General features: G+C 29.3%; 1 protein-coding gene across 1 annotated transcript in view; it reads left to right on the forward strand.

The window, feature by feature from the left end:
• The window catches only part of MS3_00003704 (uncharacterized protein), a gene marked incomplete at its 5' end in the record, with an annotated part of 131,175 nt that overhangs the window by 90,916 nt on the left and 14,306 nt on the right, over window positions 1-25,953 (forward strand). The window contains 6 exons of the mRNA XM_012940049.2: window positions 10,582-10,808; window positions 14,453-14,647; window positions 15,835-16,008; window positions 17,813-17,911; window positions 20,503-20,610; window positions 22,109-22,325. Coding sequence (XP_012795503.1) covers window positions 10,582-10,808; window positions 14,453-14,647; window positions 15,835-16,008; window positions 17,813-17,911; window positions 20,503-20,610; window positions 22,109-22,325 — 1,020 coding nt within the window. The remainder of the gene's footprint in view (window positions 1-10,581; window positions 10,809-14,452; window positions 14,648-15,834; window positions 16,009-17,812; window positions 17,912-20,502; window positions 20,611-22,108; window positions 22,326-25,953) is intronic.

The following is a 25,953-nucleotide window of genomic DNA, read 5'->3' on the forward strand; positions in this document are numbered from 1 at the left end:
CTGAATTCCACTGCTAGCCACCAGACATCTCTGTTCATAATGTTTAAGGTAATATAGAGGCAATCCTTATTGAATGCACATATACTAAAAATAGACTGATCCATTCAAGTCCCACATACCAATGGGAAGATTCAAACAACCAATACAAAATGAATAAAGCAATAATAATGAAATCATCAGAAGCAGCTTTTTATTTCGATAAATCTTTGTATATCTCATAAGTGATGGAATTTAATAATTCACTGTGCTTAAATTTTTTGATTAGAGTAAAAAGTAATTTATTCTACCATAACGTCTGTCCACCTTTTATTCTACCAAATATAAAAACACTTTCTATAAGGATTTCATAGAACGTATGAATGAACACCTCTCAGATATTCTGAAATAATAAGGTTTCGAAGGACCTAACCAAGATTTTACATTTTCATTTATAAGTAATATTGATATAAGTTGATACCATGCAGCTGAATACATGTTCATTCTTTCGAAAAATAAAGTAAGTGTTTAATAAAATTTTCTAATACTGAAAAACAACTTAACTAGTCTTACCGATAAGAATGAAAACGTGCTATATCTATATTTGTAAATAGATATTGTCTACTTATTTCATAACAAACATTCAAATCCAATAATGATAACACCTAAATACATTTTGTTTTAAGTTGATTTTACTATTTCATTCAACATGAAACTTCATCATCTTGAAATGTTAACTATCTTGTCAGAAAACCATATATATATTCTCTATTAATTATCAATCAGAGAACAACGATCTAACTTCTACAAGGTTTTCAATGGATATTTAAATTAGTTCACTTCATGTTATTAATTATATTGAATAAATGTTTACAAACCTCTATAATATTGAGAATACACAAGTTAAAATATTAAAACTAGCTGGTATGTTACTACATTATTTTCGGCTGAATAATTCAATATGATCTTTATCAAGTTACGTTTTAGATTGTTTATTCTAGTTGTCATATAATATAAAACAAAGTATATTGTTTTTAGAGTAATGGTACATTAATTTATTATTTCTTTTCTTGTTTTCAAATCTCCTTTTATTCTTTGAGTAGAATTATTTTATTAAATTAATTATGCAAATAATAATAATAATTTTTCAGTAATTAAATAAAAAATCATGAACTTAATGTAATTATAGAAACATCTGAATTGAGTATCATTTTTGTTCCCTTTGATATTTGATTATTAAAATGAGTTTAAGCTTATGAATATATAATTTTTTCTAATATTCATACTGCTACTAGTACTACTACTACTACTACTACTACTAGTAGTAGTAGTAGTAGTAATAGTAGAATAATAATAAATTTTTGTTTAACGAGAATAATTTATTGTAAGTAAATGTCTGCTTCCAATTCCTGACGCAGTGTGTTCTTCAGTCTTCCACTTTTTCTTTAGCATCTGCCTCATGATGCAGTTCGATGGTTGTATGTCTTATATGTGTCCTCAGTGTGTTGTTTGACCTTCCTCTTTAACGTTTCCCTTCAGAATTCCATGTTAGCACTTGCTTTGTGATGCAGTTTGGTGATTTCCACAATAAATGTCCTATCCACTTTCAACGTCTTTTTCGAATTTCCGTTTCAGCTAAAAGATGGTTTTTCCCTCTCCGACAGTAGGCAGTTCCTGATGGTATCCGGCCAACGGATATTGAGCATCTCGCATATACAACTGTTTATAGATACTTGTACCTTCTTGATGATGGTTGTGGTAGTTCTCTAAGTTTCAGCTCTGTACAGTACAACTGTCTTGACGTTTGTATTGAAATTCATGACTTTAATATTGGTTGATAGTTGTTTTAAGTTCCATTGTTCATCAAATACTCTGTATTGTTATAGATCGACTTGAGATTTACATTTTAATGAACTGAAATGAAAATAACATAAATTGCAGAGAAACAACATTATCATGATACTATTGTTTAAATGGCTAGAGATTATATCTTTTCAGTTTGAAGACGGAATAATAATTTCCGCAACATATACATATATGAGGAAATTTAAGTCAGTAATAAGTGGTTAAAATCAGAATTTGTGAAATTTGAATATATTATAAAAAGAGAATAACTGGCTACTGAAGTAGCAGATCGATGAGATTTGAACATCGTCTAACTACTAGGGTGAATAGAATCACTGTATTATGAAGTTGAAAGAATTTAAATGTTGCGCGTATTCCTCTTGTGCTTGTATTATCAACTGAAATTAACTCAAACATGCATTAGAATACAGTACGAAATCGACACTATTTCACAATAGTTTTGAACTTTCCAGTGTTTAACACTAACCACATTACATTTCATCGAACTCAAGACCTTCATATCTCACTCTGTCAATAACTGTAAATCACCTAGTCAGAATACAGTGATGTGTATTTTTAGATTCAGTATGATGAAAAACAACTGAGGTCTTTAGTTATTTGTTTTTATATTCTTGATCGTTAATTCGCAATATGAATTCTTTACTGTTAATAAATAAACACTCGACACACTTAATGATTATTTTTGTTATACATTGAAATGATCGTACTAAAGAAATTACAACTCTGGTTACACAAACAACTTACACGTTTACATAAATTAAAATTTCAGTGTAAAGATGAAATTTACCTCTGGATTTCGATATAAATTTATTTATGTACTAAAGTGTAAAACGAATTAATTAATTTTGTAAATGCACGAATCCAATGTCTATTCTTCTTTCTAAAATATTTAAATAAGGCAGAATTCTTTACAATATTAATACAATAAACTAGTATTTTTAGAAGATGAATCTAAGTTGAAACTAACGTACATTTCAGCTTTGATAACAGTTAATAATCTTGTCACTAATCAAAACGTTTATCATGTCGGTTGCTATGTTAAGCCCACATAGCTTATTCTAGCTTCTGGACAAACCAACTTATCCATTCTTCTCTAGCTATAATTTGACCTTGTTAATTATTCGCTTATCAACCTTGACAATTTTTATATGGGTGTTTGTGTGCATTTCTTATCTTATTACATGTCTGTAGTTTATTTTTATCTGGTTATAAATATTGATTAACATTTGATTAAATCGAGTTGGCTCACTCGCCTTCCCTACTGCTCGTCATTTCGCTTCGTCTCTTTGATTGTCTATCCTGTACAACGATTGTACAACATATACGTATTCAAAACTTCATTCTCGTAGTTGACTTATTTAATTTCGTTATACATTAACGCGAGTTAAGTCGGTGATTATATACGAGGATTGGCGATATGTATATTGAAATAACAAACATTTTTATAACAATCAGAAACGGTCAACCTGAAGTCAGATCTCGGGTCACTAAAAGTTAATAGGTACTTATATGAAATACTAAATTTTAATACATTGAGATATTGCTTAAAATCAATTAACAGTCTACTACTTAAATTAAATAAACTGATTAACAAAAGAAAATGATCACTAGACATACCAAAGATCTGGATTTCTTTCACATAATGTCGTGAACATTAGATCAATATATGTGGTAGTTAGTAATAGCGAGAAAGCTTGGTTTCAGTGTACTATTAGGCAACTTTAATATCTAAAATATATCTATAATAGGTTGAAAATGAATTAATTATGGAATTTGTAAGGAACTCACAACAGTTGAAGAACGGTTGTAGAACTATGGTAAACTGAACATCTGTCTTGTAGTTTGAAACACCATAAGATTAAATCAACGACTTTTAAGTCTCACGATTAGTTTAACATATTTAAAAGATTGGCAAAAATGCACATACATTTCCTAATTCAGTTAATTACTGATATGTGTTGATAATTGTAATTGTCTTGTTCTAGATTTGATAACCCTGAATTATATAATTCAAGTAACGTGTCATATAAAATAAACCTATGAAGTATGTTTCCTACTTATTTCAAGCCATTAACAAAAACTAGTCGCTACAAACCGCCTAGGTAGGTATATTTATCTATTTGGTTTGGCATTGCATTGATTTATATAATTCTTACAGGTTAAAATAGTTGTAAGCAAATACGATATTTAGACATCGAATTTAAAAAATTCGCTATTAACTAAAACTGTCTGGGTTACATAATAGTTTCACAAAGTTTAAAATTTTTGTTTATATCACAAACTTATACTGATTAAACAGTTGTTTTCAAACTGAGAAGCGCTTGACAGTTGTTTTGTCCAAGTATGTTGCTTTTCATTTGTGGTCGTCCATGACTCCACAGGTGATCAGCCTAAGGACCTCCGTCTCCTGCTGAAAACCTGTTACTTTAGAATAGTCCCATACTAGAACGAAATACTTAGCCAGTGCTTCCTGAATGTAAATAGTTGTCTAATTAAAGTCACTTCTTGATGTAAAGTTTCTTAAAGTTTGCCAAATAAGTTTTCATACAGAAAAATGTTTTTTTCTAAATGAATCATAACTATAGGAAGTGAGTGAATTACACAAGTATGATGATAGTTTTATTAAACTTTATTTATCTTCATGATGCTTTAATCATCTTGACTGATGCTAGAAATCAGATGTAACTAGAGAGAATCCAGGTGGAAAAAACTATCTTTCACTTTTGTTAAGATGTAGAAGATTAAGTTTACTTTATATATATCATACCACTTGTAACATTATTCATTGCATTTCCACTGCTTATAATATCACATCAACAGGCATAAATTATATTAGCTTTAAATTTGAGATATTTTCACTGTAATTCACTGTTATAAAAGAACGAATTGATCTCAAAATATTTCAATTCTATTGTTAGTAAGTATACTGAGGTTTAAGCTTTTTGAATAGTTGTAAGAATCTTTAATGCGTTGCACTTAAAATCAAATTTTTAGATAAAATTTTTCAATGCCTTTGAAACATTTTGATTATATCTACCATTACTGAGTGACAATAATCATAACATTTGAATCAGAGGCAACAATGGACGCTTTGTTGTATGACTTTCATTTATTCACGACAGTAGTAATAGTTTATAAAACCTTTCAGAAACGGAAAACCTGTCAACACAAGGATAAGAAGACCGAGTTGAAGTGAATAGAAGGGAGAATAGAAAGGAATTATGAACTGAAAAAATAATGCAGAATGTGAAGGACGAATTTGCAAATGAAGTATTCAGTGTATGGTTCACATATTTTGCTAACATATTCTGTAATTTTGCATTAAACAGTTTAATGGTTGTCCCCACCTGAGTCTTTGTTCAAAACAGTAGTAGTCTTTCTATAAGCAGTGTATTTGTAAAACCCATAGACTTTCTTTTGTCCCACCAAGCCTTTAATAATATTACTACCTTAAAACAACTTGCTATATGGAAGCAAAATTACTCAACCTACATCTTCCTGAATAAATATTACAAACTGTTGTTTGTTATTAAGACCATTTTCTCTTGTAAGCTGTGTAATAAACTTATATGCTTTAAGGTCATACAATTACGTATATGAACAGTTTTTGGCTTTATACTAATTACAGAATATTGTTTAAGTTTTGTGACATTATATAAAAGTTCTGTTTGTCTTTCTTATCATTTATTAGCAGAAAATGAACAATAGTATTTTAATAGTCTAAAGAGAAACGAATCGTCTAACAATTGTTTCAAGTTTAGAAGTTCACCATGTAAATGAAATATAAAATCATTACATTCTATTGACGTTCAGTAGATGAAGCATACTCTTTTGATGCTCATTATCGTTATTTATATTTTGATTTAATAAAAGCAGATAAATTAGATATATTACATCTTATATTAAAAGACTAAAGAACATTTGTAGTAATTATTTATCAATTATCTTAAATCATTTCAAAGTATAGTAACTGATTACAGTAAGTTAAACATCATTTTCACAACTAGTTATGTTCGAAAATTGAGGTGGAAACAGGCTTAAGTTAGTTCACTAGTCATCTAACTTCAATATATTGTAGTAAACATGGATAATTATTTTGACGTTAATAGTCTAATGGAAACATATTGGTGAGAAGTTTGTCACATATACTAATAATATCTAAGTAAACACTTTGTCTGAAAGCACAATTATAAATCTTATACTGCTTTTGAATATTTTACTTTAGAAGAAAAATTTAATTTCATTGCCTGATATTTATTATATAACACTTAGAAAAAGAAGACACTGCATAGAAATGATAAAAAGTAAGTGGTTGCAGCAATCATTGTATTCAGCCAAACATAGCATATAGTACACATTTGTATATTTTACATTCTGACAAATTCTATCAAAATCTACCAATAGGATCTATTTCTACTTTACTTCGTAGACAGTATAGATCTAATTTTTGATCATTTTATTGTAATTTTCTGTGTTTTTGACGTGAATTACAAAGACTTGGAGACATATTATTACTAAATACTCATGTAATAAGCTCTAATAACTTAAAATATCTTTCTTTTTCATTGAAAAAAAGTGTTACCTTAATGAGCATCGAAGATTAACGATAGAATGTTTTACAATAAACAAATAAATCAATAGTTGAGATCATGAGTCAGTTGAAGCTAGACCACCATGGGAAACCTGGAAGCACTGGGTGGACGTTTCGTCCTATCGTGGGACTCCACAGCAGTGCACATCCATGACCTCACCCCGTGGGATTCGAAACCTGGACCTATCAGACTCGCGCGCGAGCACTTAACCACTAGACCACTGAGCTAGCCGGCACCCAACGGTGTTAATGTCAAACTTCAAATATATCTAATATATTCGCTTTATGTTATTTACAGAATAAACTTATTCAAATTTTCTTTCCGACGGATCATACGACTCAAAATTTACAATACATATAGGCGGTTATGCTTAACAAATTGCTTGCGTTTTTTCCTAAATTGCCATCCTAGTATCAGTTTTTTTAATCCTCTGTTTGTAGTTGTTTAATGAATTTCAGTTCCCGTGATTAGTTGACAGTGCATCTACACAGAGGGTTATAGTGTAAAAAAATATGTTACCAATCAAATTTTTATTACTTCATCGTTTGGTAAAACCCATCAATCATATAACTAATCAAAATTTTGTTTACTATATATTTCGTTCAGTGTTACGTTCAAATGAAATTTTTTTGTATTCTCTATGGCTTTCACTGTAGACGTTTTATTGTTTTAAAAAAAAGGAAATACCCACCGTTATTTAGCAGGTAAAATAAAACAGAATTGCCACTCTTTTTTGCATCAGTGAGTAGTATCTAAAATAGGGTGGAATATATTTTGTTTCTTCTTTTTTATCAAAAAACATAGTTGATAATTACTTCATAGGAGCATTATTTTGTTTCATGCAACAAAACATTTCAGATTTGTTTAAATAATCCCACTTGTTTTCTGTGAGAAATCAAATCGTTCTGTGAAGCGTAACATTGAGCTCTATATTTTGGTATTATTAATAATCAGAACAGTAATAATCGTGTTAAACTAATCCTTTCATCTGGTATGTTTTAATGATTACTTTTTTTTAGAAATAAATTATATTAGAAAAAGCGAAAAGGTGTTCAAAGTCTAATTTCTGACTAAGAGAGTTATGGCTAATGTTTACTTGTGTGAAAAAATATATCATTTCAGTTTCATATATCACGCAATCAGTCAGGCAAAAAATCCATTTTGTATTATAAAACTTACACTAGTACTCATTAGTTTGAAATTGACCAGTTCAACGCCTAAACATTGCTTATTACATTACTGACTCTTAAAACTACAGGGATTTAAAACAGCAGTAATAACTGAATAAATAGGATATTTGCCACTGTTCCTTGACTTCTCACTGTAATTAACTCAGTCCTAACCAACGTCAACCATGACTCAAGTAACTTGTTAGTAACGTTTGTGAATGTCACTTCTAAATACCCAGTATATTTGAATATATAATGATCATCAACCATGACGTAACAAGTTAACTTATCGTTCCCAAATCGAGGTATGTTACTTTGACTAAAAACTCCTTCAATATTTATCCACCACTAAGTGTATGGTGTTATTTTCATAAATCTTCCGAAAAATAATCAGTGATCCCAATAAATATATCAGTTCTATTCACGATTCGCATTGATCTTTCGATTTGGACATGTGGCTGTCGTCGCCTATTCATTTAATAATCGTTTAAGTCAACAATTTAATGTCATTTATTAAGACATTTCAATACTTTTTAAATTGATTATAATGACATGAACATGTATTTAGGTAAGAAAATTAATTAATATCCCAAAAGACACTTGTAGTTATAAGAATGTTTACTTTAAATTGTCTTTAAAATTTCCTATTTTTTTCATGTTATTACGGTCGACGGTTGTAAATCGATTCATTTAATCATTGCATAACATTCGAGAACCAACACAATAAGTCACTATTGCTACTAATAATCGATAGAATTACTCTATTTCATAACACATTTACAGTCAAAATTAATGTTCACAAGATCTTTTTATGTAATGAAATAGTTTTATAATAAATAAAAATAAATTTTTCACTAATTGAGTTTAATATGCTTCAATCAAAGACAAACATTGAATGTACAAATTCAATAAATGGAAATATTTGTACTGTTATTTTCTACGTACGTGACTTTTATGAAAAGTAAAAGGTTTACCATATAAAGTTTTGATATCCATAATAATAAATAATCAAGAATAATTTATTACTGGACGAATCAGTATTTCTTTTCGAATGATCTAATAATTATTTCTTTCAAAAAGCTTATTCAAATAAAGATTAAATAGTTGAAATAAAAAAAACACCGCTACAACATGTTATGTTAGATCAATACAGAATATTATAAATTCCACTTACAGTTCAATGTGTCTTACAAAGAAAATTCGATATTCAAGTGTCAGTGTACATTGATCAGACAATTGATTACAGAATATAAATCACGTTTTCTTTTCTTTTCAGATAGCTACAAAAAAACTTTTTTTTCAAAGGTAATAAAAACTTGATTTACTACATTCCATTAGCCAGTGATGAAACAACCAAATAATTGGAATAATTTCGTTTTTTTTTTCAATTTTTATTTGAACAATCTTCTTGAAATTCTCAAGCTTGCAAGTGTAATTATGTAAATTTTGTTTTCTGATTTCTAGGTTTCATTGAGTTTATTATTTTGTTTCTTTGTTTACTTTATCTGAAGTAAAAAATCATTAAATCGAAGTTTTTGAAGAAAATAAACCCGGAAGTTTAGGAGGGGATTATTATTACTATTATTATTTGTGTATAAGCTTTATATTAATACTAAATGTTTGGTTACATTTTGTTTAAATCTAGGATTAATACTAAGACATTTTTTATGACACCATTCTTTGACCAAGAATTATCCCCTAATCATATGTATCGGTATGTTACGTTATAACATGTTTACACTGAGCGATTCACTGCTTTTCTATTCTAATAAATAAAACAATTCACATGACTGATAAATAAAGTTACAGTACATATTTTCACATATGCAATGTAAGAGAAAATATATATCTGTTTGACAATGGTTAGTATATATTGGAATGAATTCTTTTGAATTTCTATGGATTATTCAAAATTATTAGTTGTATATTCACTGTTTACAATATCGCCTTGGTCTTGACATTTTGAAGTTGACTACTTAACTTATTTTTTTCACTAAATAGGTTCATGTCATTAACTGTAAAGAAGTCATTTATTTCTAAATAAAATGGATCGTAATATACTTTTTATATTATTAGAAATCTGATATAAATTTTCGAAGGATTATAGTTTAATATCGAGACTTCAAAACGACATTCAATTAATCATGTGTCATTTCAAGATGGGAAGCTAATTGAAGATGTAGAAACTTCCTTAAAAAGTTCAAAACAAGAAGCTAGTAGACAATAAAATAAGAAAAATATTAAATTTCTTTGTATTTAATAGAAGTTTATACTTTTATTGAATTTTTTTACTTGGGAAAAACTCACTGTTATAAGTACAGACATCTAATAGACAGAACATTTCTAAGCAAATTACCCAGCTATCGGTTCAACAGTTTGTTGATCAATATATAAATTTTGCATTTTGTTACAATCAAACATTGTAATCCAAAGCATTGAAGGTTTATTCACAATAAAACAAAAGTAAAACTCACGAAAAGTAGGTAACAAATGAAGTTGTGTTTATTGAATATGTAAACTAAAAGAATTGTAATACAATATAATCTAAGCAAACGTTTTGCCATTACCGGGTTTTTGTTTGAGGTCAATGTAATGCCTAACTGGTTTACTTTACAATATGTCGTTAAAAATGAAATCGAAATTACTTAAGTAAAATTCATATATCAACTAATATACCTTTAAGAATTCATTTAAATGATATGAATCCCATTTGATGGAAAGGTCACCTTATTAATCTATGTTAATTGAAATCATGACTCCGGAATTTAAGTTGATACGTCTTCAAGCATTTCAATGGACAAACATAATTAATGCCTACGAAACTGAGCCATTTTAAAATGTGCTTCTTAACATATAGAATATGACTTTCTGAAATGTATATTACAAATAAAAAAGTTAACTTTATCTTCATAATACCTATTTTTATGTTTTTGTAGAATTTTAAATTTAATTTTACTAAAAAATTTTATATTTTGCAGAATACTTATTAAACAAATACAGTGAATTACCTGGAGAAATTATAACATTCGAATTACCTTTGAGCACTTTGACTGTCGAAGCATCTCATCATAAAAATGTGAATTTAGGTTTAAAACTTGCCGGAAGTAGAGATTTAAATCAAATGAGTGTTTTCGTATGTGGAATACAACCAGGAAGTATCATTGAACGTGATGGACATATAGAAGTTGGCGATCAATTATTAGAAGTAAGTGATAATAAATTTAGAATATTTGTATTATTGTTACTAACATATATTCAAGACGAATATCGGTATCCACATTGTGTTTTGCATGAAAATATTAACTAATAGCAAATGTGCGCAGTCAGTTTAATGACAATCACCTATTCATTAAGTAGACTTATGATAAGTAATTTACATATATATATAGAATGTTTCTATATATAATTAATATTAAGCTTACATTTTGTCACCACAACATATTCATAACTTGTATCTATTGACTATACTAAACACCTAGTAAATTTTTGGGTAAAGTAATTTACACAAGTGTTAACCGGGTCGAGTCCCAGCAATTCAGAGACAAACTAAAACGTAGAGTACAAAAAATAAAATTTTCAAGGCTCTTTTCCTCATAAATCTATTTAATCTTTCTTTTTCCCTACAAAACTTTGTCAACAGTTGAACTGTACTTGAGTAAAAAGAGTTCTGAATTTTTCAATTTTAAGTGGAAACAATTTGAATCAAACATAGGGTTGAACGTTAATCCCTATATCATGAAAGATTTATCAAACAACCTTGAACTTTTCCAATATTCTCAGTACAATATTATTACATGGAATTAATCGATAAAAATAATGAAAGAGATTCGGAGTATCTATGGCATGAGTGGTTTTATTTTGCAAATTTAAATATTCATCGAATGATGGTTTTGAACACTTCAATTTAAGGTAATACGTTGATATCCACCGAGTTACAACGGATAACATACAGTTAAATCATTATATGAAGACAATGAAATCTCAACAAGACAAATCTGTGTTCCAGATAAACAATCTTAGTTTGAAAAGTATATGATTTATTCTGAATTCTTGCCCAAGGCTTGTGTATGAAATAAATCACTCATGAAATGTATGCAGATTTACCATAGATCATAATTAAAATAAACGGTTGTTTAAACTTATGACTTAAGGCAATATCAAGGCAATTCGCATAACATGCACATATGCTATGATGAGACTGATCAATTTCAGTCCTAAATAACAACGGGAATATACAAATAAAACAACACCAAGTGTATTAGACTGTTGTTGGTTATTCATGTGAAACATTTTTCATCAATTTTTGTTGAATATGAATCTAGTGAGTTGGAATCTTGGATGCGCACTGCTGAGTAGTCCTATATTAGGACGAAACAGTCGTCAAGTGCTTCCAGGTTCTCCGTGATAGTCTAATACAAATCGGTTCATGATCTCAATCAAAAAATGTTTTTCGTTGATAATAAATAACTTTAAACATTCTTTTTGGTCAAGCGTTATTATTTGTTTATGTATTTTAATTTAATAAAAATTTTAAAATTATTTGACAAACTAATTGACATTATCATCATTATACATAAACGAATACAAGATTATTATGTAAACATTGAAAATTACTTCAACCTGAAATGACAAGTAAAAGGGTGAAAAGAAGAAGTTTCCTAATGAGTAAACACATTTAGAATTTTACTGAAAAACAAATTCTTTACATAAAGTAAAACGGTAAACAAATGTTATAACATAAAACTTGATATACTTAAAAAAATGAAAAACAAAAATACTTTTAACAAGTATAACTGTACAATTAAAGTTGATTAGTTATAACACACTGAGATATTAAATTGAATGAATATTACTAATTTAGTTGATTTGAATATAATATACAAAAGATCCCAATCCTCTGGTCAATATGTATCAGCCTATCAAGCTTCATTCAATGATCAACATGAATGACCTCCTGTTGTGCTGAGAATCTAGTTTATTTCTCTTATAAATTTTAACACTTTAATTCCAACATATGCAATAGGTTTATGCGTAATATGTAGATATTCTTGGAACTAAACTTTATTCTACATGAGGTTACTTATAATTAAAATACCTGACGATAACTTTCTTTTTACTTTTAGGGACTACAGTCAAGAAACTTAAAATCATATAAAATATTAGCAAAATATCTTAGATTTCTGATACTTATCATGTTTGAAGGTAAATCTTTCTATTTCAGTAAGGAATCATATTGACTTGATAAATACTTGAAATTTCTGAAAATAAGGTTACACAATTATTAAATTATAGATAAAGAATTCGATTCCACGATAAATAACAATTAGTTCACCTTATTTAATACAATATGCCCAAGTTAATTGTAACAGAAATATAATTTTAAAAATGTATTCATGTCATTATAAGCAGAGATGATTGTGACTAGTTGTTGGATTCAGGATACGAGTTTCGCCGTATTTGGGACTCATCAGTTGAATGTACTTGTATCTCAGAGTTGACGTCCACTCTGGGACTCGAATTCAGTACTAATCGCTTCAAATGTCATCACGTTATCCACTTAACTACTGAGTCTTGATAACCATTAGTTTGTGTAATGAAGTGAAGTTGAATTCATTTTTGCACTGATTGTTTGAATCTTCTGATTAATGTTTAAGACTACAATTGATCAGTCTCTTTATTTCATTACCTATATTAATAATTGAAAGATTCTTTGAATGTGTTGGTCTTTTGAAATACATAGAATATAAACACTGATTATTGATCGATATAAAACTCTATTTATAAAAGAATCAAAAACAGATTGTATTTAGTTAAATAAAAGTTTAATTTATGACTGTTTTGATCTTAATTATCTTTTATAATTTTCTTTTTGATTATTCTCTTTAAAAAAACTGGGGATTAATTTCGGAGAGAAAAAAGACTATAGCTGTATACAATTCAATATAAATTTATATTCAATTTTTTCTATTACACATTGAGTTCAGTATCTTAAAAAGAAACCTGTTTGCCTAAATATTAACCCTTCTACATATTATTTAAACTATTAAAACATGGTTTCCATCTCAATCAGCTTAATCACTAGACCGCTGAGCCGGCATTCAACGAAATTGAGCAAGACTGATAGGTCCTGGCTTCGGATCCCGCGAGGCGAGGTCGTGGATGCGCACTGTTGAAGAGTCCCATAATAGGACGAAACGGCCATCCAGTGCGTTGAGGTTTTCCATGATGGTCTAGCTTGATTTGACTTATGATCTCAACTATTGAAATTACTACAATCTCCACAAAAAGCCCCTTCTGACACATAGAAAAAGGTGAACTTATTTACTGATTTAAAAATACGCGTGGAACTTATGATAATCATTGCTTTCAAGATTCTCGCTCGATATTGTGGTAGTAGTGTTGACTTGTTTTTTTATCAGTCTTAACACTAGATGAATTGTCTTATATATATTTATATTCCACGAAAGTTACTGAATGATTATTGTTTAGTAAAAATTTATGTTAAGTCATCTGACGAGACCGTTTATTTTCTAAGAACTTCGCTAGATCACATAGTACGCTAAACATGTAATCTAAAAAACGTTTTATTCACATAGATAGCTTTCTGGCAAACTATAGTTCTTTATACACAATTCTAAGTCTATTTCAAGCAATTATCCCATAATGTTTTCTATTCGAATGTATTAATAACAAGCAGGATATTCTAAACTCGTTTTTATAACACTAAACATATGCTGGATGTTAAACGTTGAATTGAAGTAAAAAGGGAATAAGGATAAAAATGTTAATTAAATCTACATAAAAAAACATTTTAAAATGAAAACATTTACATTTGCTTTTCTATTTCAGCTCAATAATCAAGTTTTATATGGTCTTAGCCATTTGAATGCTGCTCCACTAATCAGATCTATTTATATGGAAGTGATAGGAAGAAGTAGCAATATTTTCAGACGTTCAAAATGTAATGCTTTGAGGTTTGTGATACAACGTCATTCGTCAAATACAAATCTTATGGCAGCATTAGCAACAAATCAACATGCAGATGTGAGTGATTCCAATGTGTTTAATAAATTATTTCTCCTTTTTACACTGATCATTTGTACGACAGCTATATTACACTATTTTCATCATGAAAGCCTGCATCCTTCATTTGTCGCCAATGTTTTAACTGATTTTATTCTAGTGATTAAAGTTTCGTTTGTCATATTTATGGCGACTGAGTTTCAATCGGAAGTACTTGTATCCAGATGAGTCTATTTAAAATACAAGTGCCCAAAACATGTACAGAATTACTGGAATTTGATCACAAACATACATCTTTGCTCTTATGAATATAAAGCCTTCTATAAGTCTTTACTGAACCGCGTTTTAACACTTAAAGTGAATTATGTAGATCTGTCGACTCTTTTTACCCTACATCAATCAGTCCTGATAATTAGTTCTACTGCTTAATTACATCGTGATGAATTTCTGTTTTGACATGTCTTTTTAACATAACTATAATCCCCACAAACCCCTATCCTGTTAGTAATCATTTGTTCACTGGTGACTAGATTTAAGAAGGATGTTCTAGAGTTCTATTGAGAAGCCATGACCAGTGGAGTAAAATCCGTATCGAATGTGAGACTGGTATCTACCTCAGACAATGAAAGATGGTCTCGCAATATCGTGAATTGGTTCAAGTTAGACATTAACACCATTGGATGCTGGCTCAATGATTTAGACATTAAGCGTTCGCGCGTGAGACCAGAGGTTCTGGGATTGAGTCTCGTATGTGAAATCGCGGATGCACACTGCTGGGGAGTTTCGTACTAGGACGAAATGGCCGTTCAGTGTTTCGAGGTTTTTAATGGTGATCTCAAATTGATCGACTCGTTAGTTCAACTGTTACTTTTTAACACAATCAGTTCATCTTTTCAACCTGATGTGCAGGTTACCAAAATAAGTATTGAATACTCAAAAGCTTTTTTTCTAAAAAGAAATTAATAACCTTGACAGCTTGTTTCAGTTTTGATAAGATGTTTTTACTATCATTCAGAAATTTAATTATAATTTATAAAACAACTGTAATTTATCAACAATCAGATAAACTGATCTGTCATGTTTATCAAATGAATAATAAACTCATGTTAAAAAAATTATGAAATAAATAGTTTAAGCGAATCAATGATGAAATTTTAAGCTATGCAGTAATTGGTTTCATGTTTTGAAACTTTTATTTCTTTAAATAGTCTTCTTCAGATCGATCCAGCCGACACACCAGTGTAGATACAACAACAAGTGCACTAACATCACCAGTGAAGAACATAAATAAAGCAAAACAATCTATAGAATTTATGAATTTAGCATTTGGTGGTTCACATGGACCTTTAACTCAACAAACATACTCTACAACGTTGTATAGAGTAAGTTGTTAAATGCCAATTAATATCTGTTATTTTATCATAGATTTGATCAGTGTTTTTTTTTGTTTTTCTTATTGTATCTAAAAAAGGCTGAAACTTCAAAATCATTGTTTTATTAATGAGTTTTCAGCGATTAAGTAGACTTTGAAGATAAACTTCACTGTGAACTGAAAATAGCTGATGAGCTTTTAAAGACCAAGAATCAGTGATCAGTTGTTTTAGTCTCATTATTTCAGGAATTCTTAACAGGATGCATTTCTGACCGCACGCAAGAGTGAATCCAGAACTTTTAAGTTACAAGTAAAACATAATGTCATTAGGCTCCACAATATTCGATGACTGACAGTTTCTTTTATTGGTATTGTCATAGGGTTTCGACTGTAAAATCCAGTAGTTGATTATGCGATTAGCGAAAAAGCTTAGCAAACCGAAGATAAAATGTCTTCATTGAAATTAATGAATTTTTCATAAACATGATAGTTTTATGAGTTGGAAGTTAACAAAATCCTCAATTTATTGACAATTTTCATCAGCATAAATTTCAATCTCGTGATTAGTGTGCTCGGTGAGTTATATACGATAGATAATCACAGAAAATGGTTGGAATATTACCACTTTATTAAGATGGTGATGTATATCAGGTTATCTTCTCAACTAGATGCCGATAAAAAATCTGAAATCCTTACGCAAAAGGTAACTTTTAGAAACATAGGACGAAAACGGATTCAAGGATCGTTTGATAAACTCATATATCATAGTTTACGTAAAATTAATCATTAATTTTCGATAAAATGTCATTCAGAACCAAAATAATGTCGTAAACCTTTAAATGAAAGAAACAAAACTATGCGTTCATAATAAACATTAAGAAATTGTATCACAAATATATTATTGTTCACACAAGTGCCAACTGCCGTCGAAATTTCATCTTTTAAAATAACTACGTAAATAAAACTTGAAATCAGAAAATTATTTACCTAAACTTTGTTTGAATCTTGTAAAATAAACAATTTTGATTCTGTTTGGTTAAAATAGATTTATTTATATTCACCAAACAGTAGAAACCTTATATTTTAGTGAATTCCGAGCTAACATATTATTGGTATGTGATTATAAAGACTGGACTTTTTACGGATTTTTGAGGATTGAATTTATTTAATAAAATCCAGTAAATATAATCGAATTCTTATCATCTATTCCTGTTGTGTCATTTCTGTTAAAAAGTATCCTACTAAGAACCAAACGATGCTATATGATAGTAGTTTGATTAAACAATTATTTAGATTATGACTTTAGTAATATGACATTAGTACCGTTGGATGCCGGCTCAGTGATCGAGAGGTTAAGCGCTCGCGCGCGAGACCGATAGGTCCTGGATTTGAATTTCGCGAGGCAGGATCGTGGATACGCACTCCTGCGGGGTCCCACACTAGGATGTAACGGCCGTCCTGTGCTCCCATGTTTTACATGGTGGTCTAGCTTCAATTGACTCATGAATTCAACTATTAAAATTATATATATGAGGTATTTTCAAGAAAAATCTTAGAAGACAGAAATTTATACCTCTAGCTAATTATCTGAATTTTGAGAATAAAGATTAGTTCTGAATTACAACTTAAGATGTCTCAGCTGTTATGAGTTAAATTATTTACTTTATATGATACGACACAGATTCTTTCATTGACGAAGTGTTCATGCTTCATGACGCTAAGCATTTATACATGATTAAAAATTTCAGACAGAACGTTGTAACCTGGAGTTTATTGACAAACAAACGTTATTATTTTGTATTATTTTTAAATAGGGTTCTAAAGGATTTGGATTTGCAATAATGGAACGAAGTGCAACAAATGAAGAAGGGATTTATATTAAACAAATCGTTGAAGGTGGTCCAGCTGATAAAGTATGCTTTAGTAAACTTTTTATACACAATTCCGATTTCAGTTTTTTAAATTTTGGACACTATTACTTAATAACTGGTACGCTATTTAATACAATAATTAATATTCAGATACCAAAATAAGTGACAATTAACATGCTTGTGAAATAGAAAGAACTTTTAAGTTTATCTGTATAATGTATACTAAGCGATACAGGCAACACCAAATGACACAAACATTAACTAGTCCAAAAATAATTTTCTCTGGTAGAAAACTCATGATTTTGTGTAATTATTTATTTCGAAATTTATTCATTTGTATATTTCTGCCATCATTTATTATGGATTTAATATTGACATCAGTTTATGCGTTTATGTGATATTTTTCACCTCATTCCAATAGTATAGATATTTCACAAGTTGAAATCATGAGCCAATTGAAGCTAGACCACCATGGAAAACCTGGAAGCACTGGACGGCCGTTTCGTCCTAGTATGGGACTCCTCAGCAGTGCGCATCCACGAACCCGCCCCCCGCGGGATTCGAACCCAGGACCTACTGGCTTCGAGCGCGAGCACTTAACCATTAGACCACTGAGCCGGCATCCGGCGGTGTTAATGTCTAACTTCAACCTGGGTTCGAATCCCGCGGGGGCGGGTTCGTGGATGCGCACTGCTGAGGAGTCCAATACTAGGACGAAACGGCCGTCCAGTGCTTCCAGGTTTTCCATGGTGGTCTAGCTTCAATTGGCTCATGATTTCAACTTGTGAAATTTCTAAAAATCTCCACAAAACCCATTCTGATAAGTATAGATATTTGTTATGGTGAATCTGAGAATCCTAAGTGATACAAAGTTATATATATATATATATATATATATATATATATATATATATATATATATATATATATATATATATATATATATATATCCATTATTCTTAAGTCACGTTTTGACAGTGTTAATTATTCACTTACCAACCCTGACTGTTTTTATATGAGCGTAGGTGTGTACACTTCTCATCCTACTCATCACATGTTTGTAGCTTATTTTTGTGTGACTATAAATATTGATTAACGCTTGATTAAATGGATTTGGCTCACATGCCTTCTCCACCGCGCGTCATTTCGCTTCGCTCCCTTCCATTCTCTTCATCCCTCTCATTTCCTGTCCAGATCAATGAATGTACAAAATATAGGTATCCAAAAATCCATTCTCTTGATTTATTTAATTCCGTTATTCACTAACGCTAAGTCGATAATTATATATGAGATTTAAGGATATATATATATGTTGTTCACACTTTAGTGAACAAATAGTTCCCTCCACATTATTATTTTCAGATTGTTAATTCAAAAACATTATTAAAGCAACTTATATATTTTTTGTTGATATAGAAATAAGATGCTTTATTGTTTTCTGATTTATGTCTATCGACAATACTATCTTGTCATTTGACGTAAATACGATTCAGAAGGTCACATTTACATTCATATTGTTAGTTGTACTAAATTTGTATTTTATAACTTAGTTTATACCTACTTGAACAAAACAAACTTCCACTGAAATGTCATGCAAATAAATTATAAATTTTCTATTTTCGATCGATATTCTGTATACAAAAATTCATTATATCAAAAGTATTTAAAGTTATGAAGATTGAAATAGGTTATAAAAAAGACGACCATATACCTCATGATATCGCAAAGATATTCTAATTATAATTCTGTTCTCTACAGTACTTTAAAAGTACTACGTTTAGTGACTGACAAATTTTATCCTATAGTGCTGTTGTGAACGAGAGCACTAGTGGGGACAACCAAATGTATATCTAAATACAAAACTACAGAACATCTTAGTAAAATCCGAGAATCATACGGTAAATACTTAATTTGCAAAATGTCAATTAATTATTTCAAACTTGACTGTTCCTTTTGTAAGTGTCAATCTATCGTCTCAGACTTCACTGTCCCTTCATTTCCACAGCAATCATTCTCTGTTCTCGTTCTCTTTTCTTCGATCTTCTTAACCTTCTGCTGCCAGGTGTTTCACTTTTGATTGATGATACAAACTACTTATATCTATCGACATCAGTAGCACACCATAGTAACAATAATTAAAGTAAGATAGTTAAATCATTCTAATATAAACTAAAGTGTATGATCACTGCAAAAAAGATAAGAAATAGAATTATCAGAAGTCAAGCAAGCATTATAACAGTGTAAATCATTACATAATTCTATTCATAGACAACATAAATGTTCCATATCCCAATATTTCTTAAAATGAAATACTGATTTGTGTTAATGAGTTGCATTTAGTAAATCAAAATTAATATTAAAATTAGATTTCAAAAAATAACTGATTTGAATTTCAGATAGCAACTATCAGATTATCGAAGTGCATATGTAGAAAACACAAATTTTAGTCGAATACATGGATGGAATTTAATGGATTTAATAGAAATGTTTTACATTTCTATGACAGTTTAAACATAGATTCAGTTTAGAAGCTGTCATTGATATTTCATTCATATTATAAAACAAGTATTCATATGAATAACATGGTTTATTTATAAAGAGTTTTATTGTAATTTCTATTTGTATATTTTAAGGATGGTATTTTATGTGCTGGCGATCAATTAATTAAAATAAACAAAAAAGATGTGACACATATACCTTACGACACAGTAGTAGAATGGATACGATCTGCAAAACATATTGTAAGTTTATTTTCTACTTTTGATTAGTTAATTTTAAAATGTAAAGGTCATTCCATAATAATATATTATAACTCTTGATTGAAATTCGTCTGAATAAAGTCACAGTATTCGAGTGCCAAGTTAGTGTAAGACATTAAGAAGGAAGAATGTATTTGTAAAAATCTCAACGAATCAATATAAAGTAAATTTAACGTTTCGACTGGTAATCTTAACCAAGCTTTTTCAAAGGGAAATTAACATTAATAAATTAACTAGATTGCTATACGAAACGTTGGATTTACTAGAAAAGCCATACTCTTTGAATTAATTAATTTTTAATTGATTAATATTTAATATAACACGAAATGATGTATGGAACCGTTAACAGGAGAAGTAATCATAGAAGTAGTGAATAATTTCTATTCTACACTAAAATAGTCTTTCAGTATCGTGAAAAAAGGAAGTAGCTTAAACTTATAACTAATAAAATATTTTAATCTTTTTTGATGGAGTTTTGTTCTTTGAGCTAGATGGTTTGGTCGTGGAGAATTCATCGTTCTTCTGAACGACATCATCAGCACAAACTTCATATAGAAGTCGTGTTTATGCTTATCATTTTGATATTTGATACAAAATGAAAGAAAAGGTTTACCTTGTTTATTCTTATTTTTTATAAATCGAGAAGTGATTAGAGAAATTTTGTAATACCATTTATTACGACACGATTGGTGCTGAATTTCAAAATCTCGTAATGACACTTTAAAAATCTGTGTAGCAATAAAAGAGAAGAGACAATGGAATATTGAATCAAACTGTGCAAACATAAATTCTGAACTTCATTTTCGTTATGAATAATTACTAAAAACACGATGCCTATTTCGTCAATTAATTGATATTTTCAATTTTTAAATAAACTTACCATTTAATTCTTACTGAATCATTTATGACATAAGATAACTTTGATATGGAAACAACTAAGATTAATCAATAAGGTGAAGAGATTAAATTAAGGTTATCCTTCGTTCAAGTTTGTCTAGATGATTAAAGAATAAAAAATTATGCTTGATTATTTTTAATGACATTCTATCCAATATTCAGTTACATAATTCCATAAATGATCACTACTGTTTAAACGTAAATTCACATTAAATATCTTTTATTTGAATAGGTAATTCACAGGATTTTGAATTGAGCCATTCAGTGGATATTTAATTAATTATGATTGTTTAGTGCTAATCAGTGCGACTGTTCTTAATGTATTTTCTAACATTTTATTGGAATCTATAATTTAGATGATTATCCAAATCACGATTTAAGAATGAGAATTGCACTATCAAAATGATGATGATTCTGTTTCTAGCTCAGTGGTTTACAGTTTTCATTCTCACATTAAAACTTAAAGTTCATGGATTCTATCCTGTTTTGAATAGGAGATAATCACAGATGAATGCAACTTAATGTTATATATATGGTTATATAATTTACTTTTATCTTTATTTTTATGCTTATTTGCTTTCAGCTTCATGTACAAGTTACACGGTGGGGTTTCAATATTCAAGCAAGCGCAGAAACAAAATCATCAACTAAACGTTTCTCAGATCCGTCTGTACTGAATACATTTGCATCTGTTTTATTTGGTAAAGATAATGAAATGAAAAATTTTCTATCCCCAGTTAATACATGCCGAGAATTAATTAACACAAAACCTTTAAACGTATTATCCTCAATTGAAAGTGGTAGGTAATTATTTTTTTTTCTACATTGAACAATAATTAGCGGTTGTTTCTAAAAATATAATTTAGAATAAATGTTACGATTTAAACAAATAGATATTACATTTTTTCTTAAGTGTTATTTGAGACTTTTGTCCTATTTCTCCTTATTATCATGAAATCATAAATAGAACTATGATGATGTTTTCTGCTAGTTGATGAATAAAATAACTAAGAAGTTTAATGATGGATTAGCGATTTCTTTGGTTTCAATCAATCTACACTAAAACATATTGTAATCAAAGAATTAATGAATATGTCACATAATCCGTAATACAATATTGAATCATTGTGTTTATTATAATTAGAGTATGCGTGTTTTCATTCTCTACTGAACGCATATTGTATTATACATGAAAAGGATAACAGATGTTTATTTTTCGAAGTTTTACATCTATATTGGCAAAAATTATCTGTTTTGAAAATTAAATACAGCTCTACAAAAAGAGCAAAGTTCATACTGAGATTTTGAGTGTAACTTTGTGTTTCAATCGTTTAAGGAAGTGTACTACTGAATATGATGGAATTTCCATTGTCCACTGTTTTGCCTAAGTCATTAATAAAAATTCACAGTAACTCACATTCCGTCCATCCTAAAGATTGAATTAAGTGATACAAAATAACAATTTAAACTTTTTTTCTTTGTCCTGTTTTCATTTGTTAGTTAAAGTCTGCATAAAACATTCACTTGTTTTAATAAGCTTTATTTGATATTCTAATGGTAGGACAAAATCAGAGAAATGTCTTGGCTTTTATGCTTCTTTTCATCATTTTATTATCATATGTATGTTTTCCTGATATGAAACACAATACCTACCCGTAAAGTAGTCTTCTGAATCAAATATTTTGTTTAATTAAGGGGATTAGTGAATTATCACAATTAGAGAATAACTTAAACTTATTTAATTTCAATTTTCGGGATTTCTGGAGATTACAGTATCGTTGATGCTCACTGCTAAGGATCTCGATAATAGGATGAAACGGTCATCAAATGCTTCCAGGTTTTCAATGGTGGTTTAGCTTAGATTGACTAGTGAACTCAACTTTTATATATATTTATCATTGAGAAAATCAAATGAATAAACTTGATTTATGTCTGTGTAACCTTATTTGTTCATTAACTCATATACATAAGAAATAAACATTTACTGTAAGGAAGAATCTAACGAGTGTTGTTGATAACATGCTTTCAGTAGTTAAAGTTATATCAGATGTATGAAAAGTTTGTTTTTAAAATAAATGATATATTACTCGTAAAACAATGATAATCAGAATCATTTCTCTACAAAAAGACTGAAAGGTTGAAATATGATTTCTAGTGTACATAGTCTGTTCAATTCCAGTAAATTCTGCGGACTGAAAAGCTTGTTGACAGTTTCACTATTTCTTTATAATTTGGTTCTTATCATTTTGTTAAGGTGTCTGACATTATGGATACTCTGTCCAATCTATATAATTCAGAGTCACTTAGAAATATTAACTAGATAGGTGGAAGCTTAGACTGAAAGAACAATACGTTTATAGTAGTGTGATCGCACGCCATCTCTTTGATAGTGGTCATGATGTTTATGTCTCAAAGTCCTTTAAGATAAGTAATAAACAAAAAACGTCAAATTTACTGCGGTTTGCTAAAGCAATCACTATAAAAAGAATTAAAGCAAATTTATGTATCCAGAACAATTTAGTTGTCAATCATGCCTTGCTGTATTGAACTCATTCATAAATATTTGTAACAAGATTCTCTTTTTTAATTATACTAATTATTAATACTCATTTTCTGTCTGATCTGTACTCTGTTGGTCAATTTTTTCAAGATTTACTTAACTAGAACATTAATATGTCATTTCTAAATAATTCTGTTTCTATGTTCTTAGTTATTTATTCTATGATATTCCTGTATTAAACCTTTAAATATTAACATTAATTAACATGTGAACATCTCTTATAGTTCTTGCATAATAATTGCTTTTTTCATCAGTCTTCATTGATGAGAACCCTACCCATGTTATGATATAAAGTATGCAGACTGATTTTTAAAGATTATAATATTATGTTTAGGTTTTAAGCAGCTGACGTGGAGCTACAAAATAGAATGAATTCATGTTATTCTGCTACATTATTTGTTCTAGCTTCACTCAAATTTGTAAATGGAAAAAACTACAAAGAATATAAACTGATTAATTGGTCGGGTTGTTCCGAAAGTCTGAAGGCTAATATGCTGTATCCTCTATTTGAAAAATTATCACAGACTAATAATTGCATGAAGCAACTATGGTTAGGTGGTTTATAATTTTCGTCAAATAGGTAATCCATCAGAGTTGCGTTGAAACAACATTGAATAAAACATACCTCAGATCTTTATCACAGATTTCTGATCTGTGCGAACTCAAGAAAGTGACAGAAATACGTCTTGTAGAATAATCACTTCAATAGCATAACTTAAGAATGTGTAAGCTCTTATTGATGAAGTAGCCATTAATTGTAAAACATTGAAGTAGTTACTACTTGATTAAATAGGTTTCTAACACATGCTTTCAAACCATCATAATGCCGTTTGTTTTGAACATATGACAATAGTTCATCCTACTAAGGGTAAGGTTGATTTTTTCTACTTCAGAATGTACTACGTTTTTCACATACAAACACTTCTTCATTACAGATGTATTAATTTCAAACATTTACACATTTGTATTGAATACTTCTGATAAAAAGTCAATATAGCAGTTATTTTCCATGCTTTTTTTTAAGTTACCAGTCTTACTTTACGCCATTTATTCACCTTCTAAAAGAAATCTGTAAATGTTTTGTTCAGTTCTTTTTACACAAAAGACGAACACAAACTGTCAGTATGCTGATATTGTGGTGTTTAGTTTTTCTACAATACTAACTTGAAAGTCAATTGGTTAAAATATTCTTCGGGTGAATAATTTTGCCCTTTATTAACCATTTTCGATGTATATATAACATAGTGTCATGTATGTTTCGGTTTTAAATATCCTTTGAAGTGAACATTTTATAAAAAAGTTGTTATATTTCCTATAAATATATGAAATACTTATGAACTAATGTCACCGATGATATTTACACGCACGAAGATATTGGTAAAATCTATATGATTTAGTGACAGAACGTATGATTTGTTCCCAGTTATTTACTGAAAATGAACCTTAAAATAAACCTGTTATGGTGGTAGTTATTTTTCTAATTATAACAAGTTTTTTATATCACTGCCCAGCAAATGATGAGTTTTTTTGACAAGTCACATATTTAAAATGTTTTAGATTTATACCGATTTATGGTTACGTTATTGTATATCAATAGGTCATCATGAATCCATATTTTTAGTTGTTTATCTCTCATCAACAAGGTGTATCTACGACCGTGATGGAACTGATACTTTCGTAAGACTCATAATTGCCTCTCACATTATGATAGTTGGAGACGATTTACTGTAGGTTTGAGATATTTACACTAGTTAATCGCTGAGTAACACTTGTGCCACTTGTATCATATTTAGTCCTCAACGAATCCTAAAAAATAAGTCACAACGTGGCGCTTAGTCAAAGTTGCTTAATATCAGACGAAGTATGTT

The sequence above is a fragment of the Schistosoma haematobium genome, chromosome ZW (genome assembly GCF_000699445.3).
Source record: "Schistosoma haematobium chromosome ZW, whole genome shotgun sequence".
Taxonomy (NCBI): domain Eukaryota; kingdom Metazoa; phylum Platyhelminthes; class Trematoda; order Strigeidida; family Schistosomatidae; genus Schistosoma; species Schistosoma haematobium.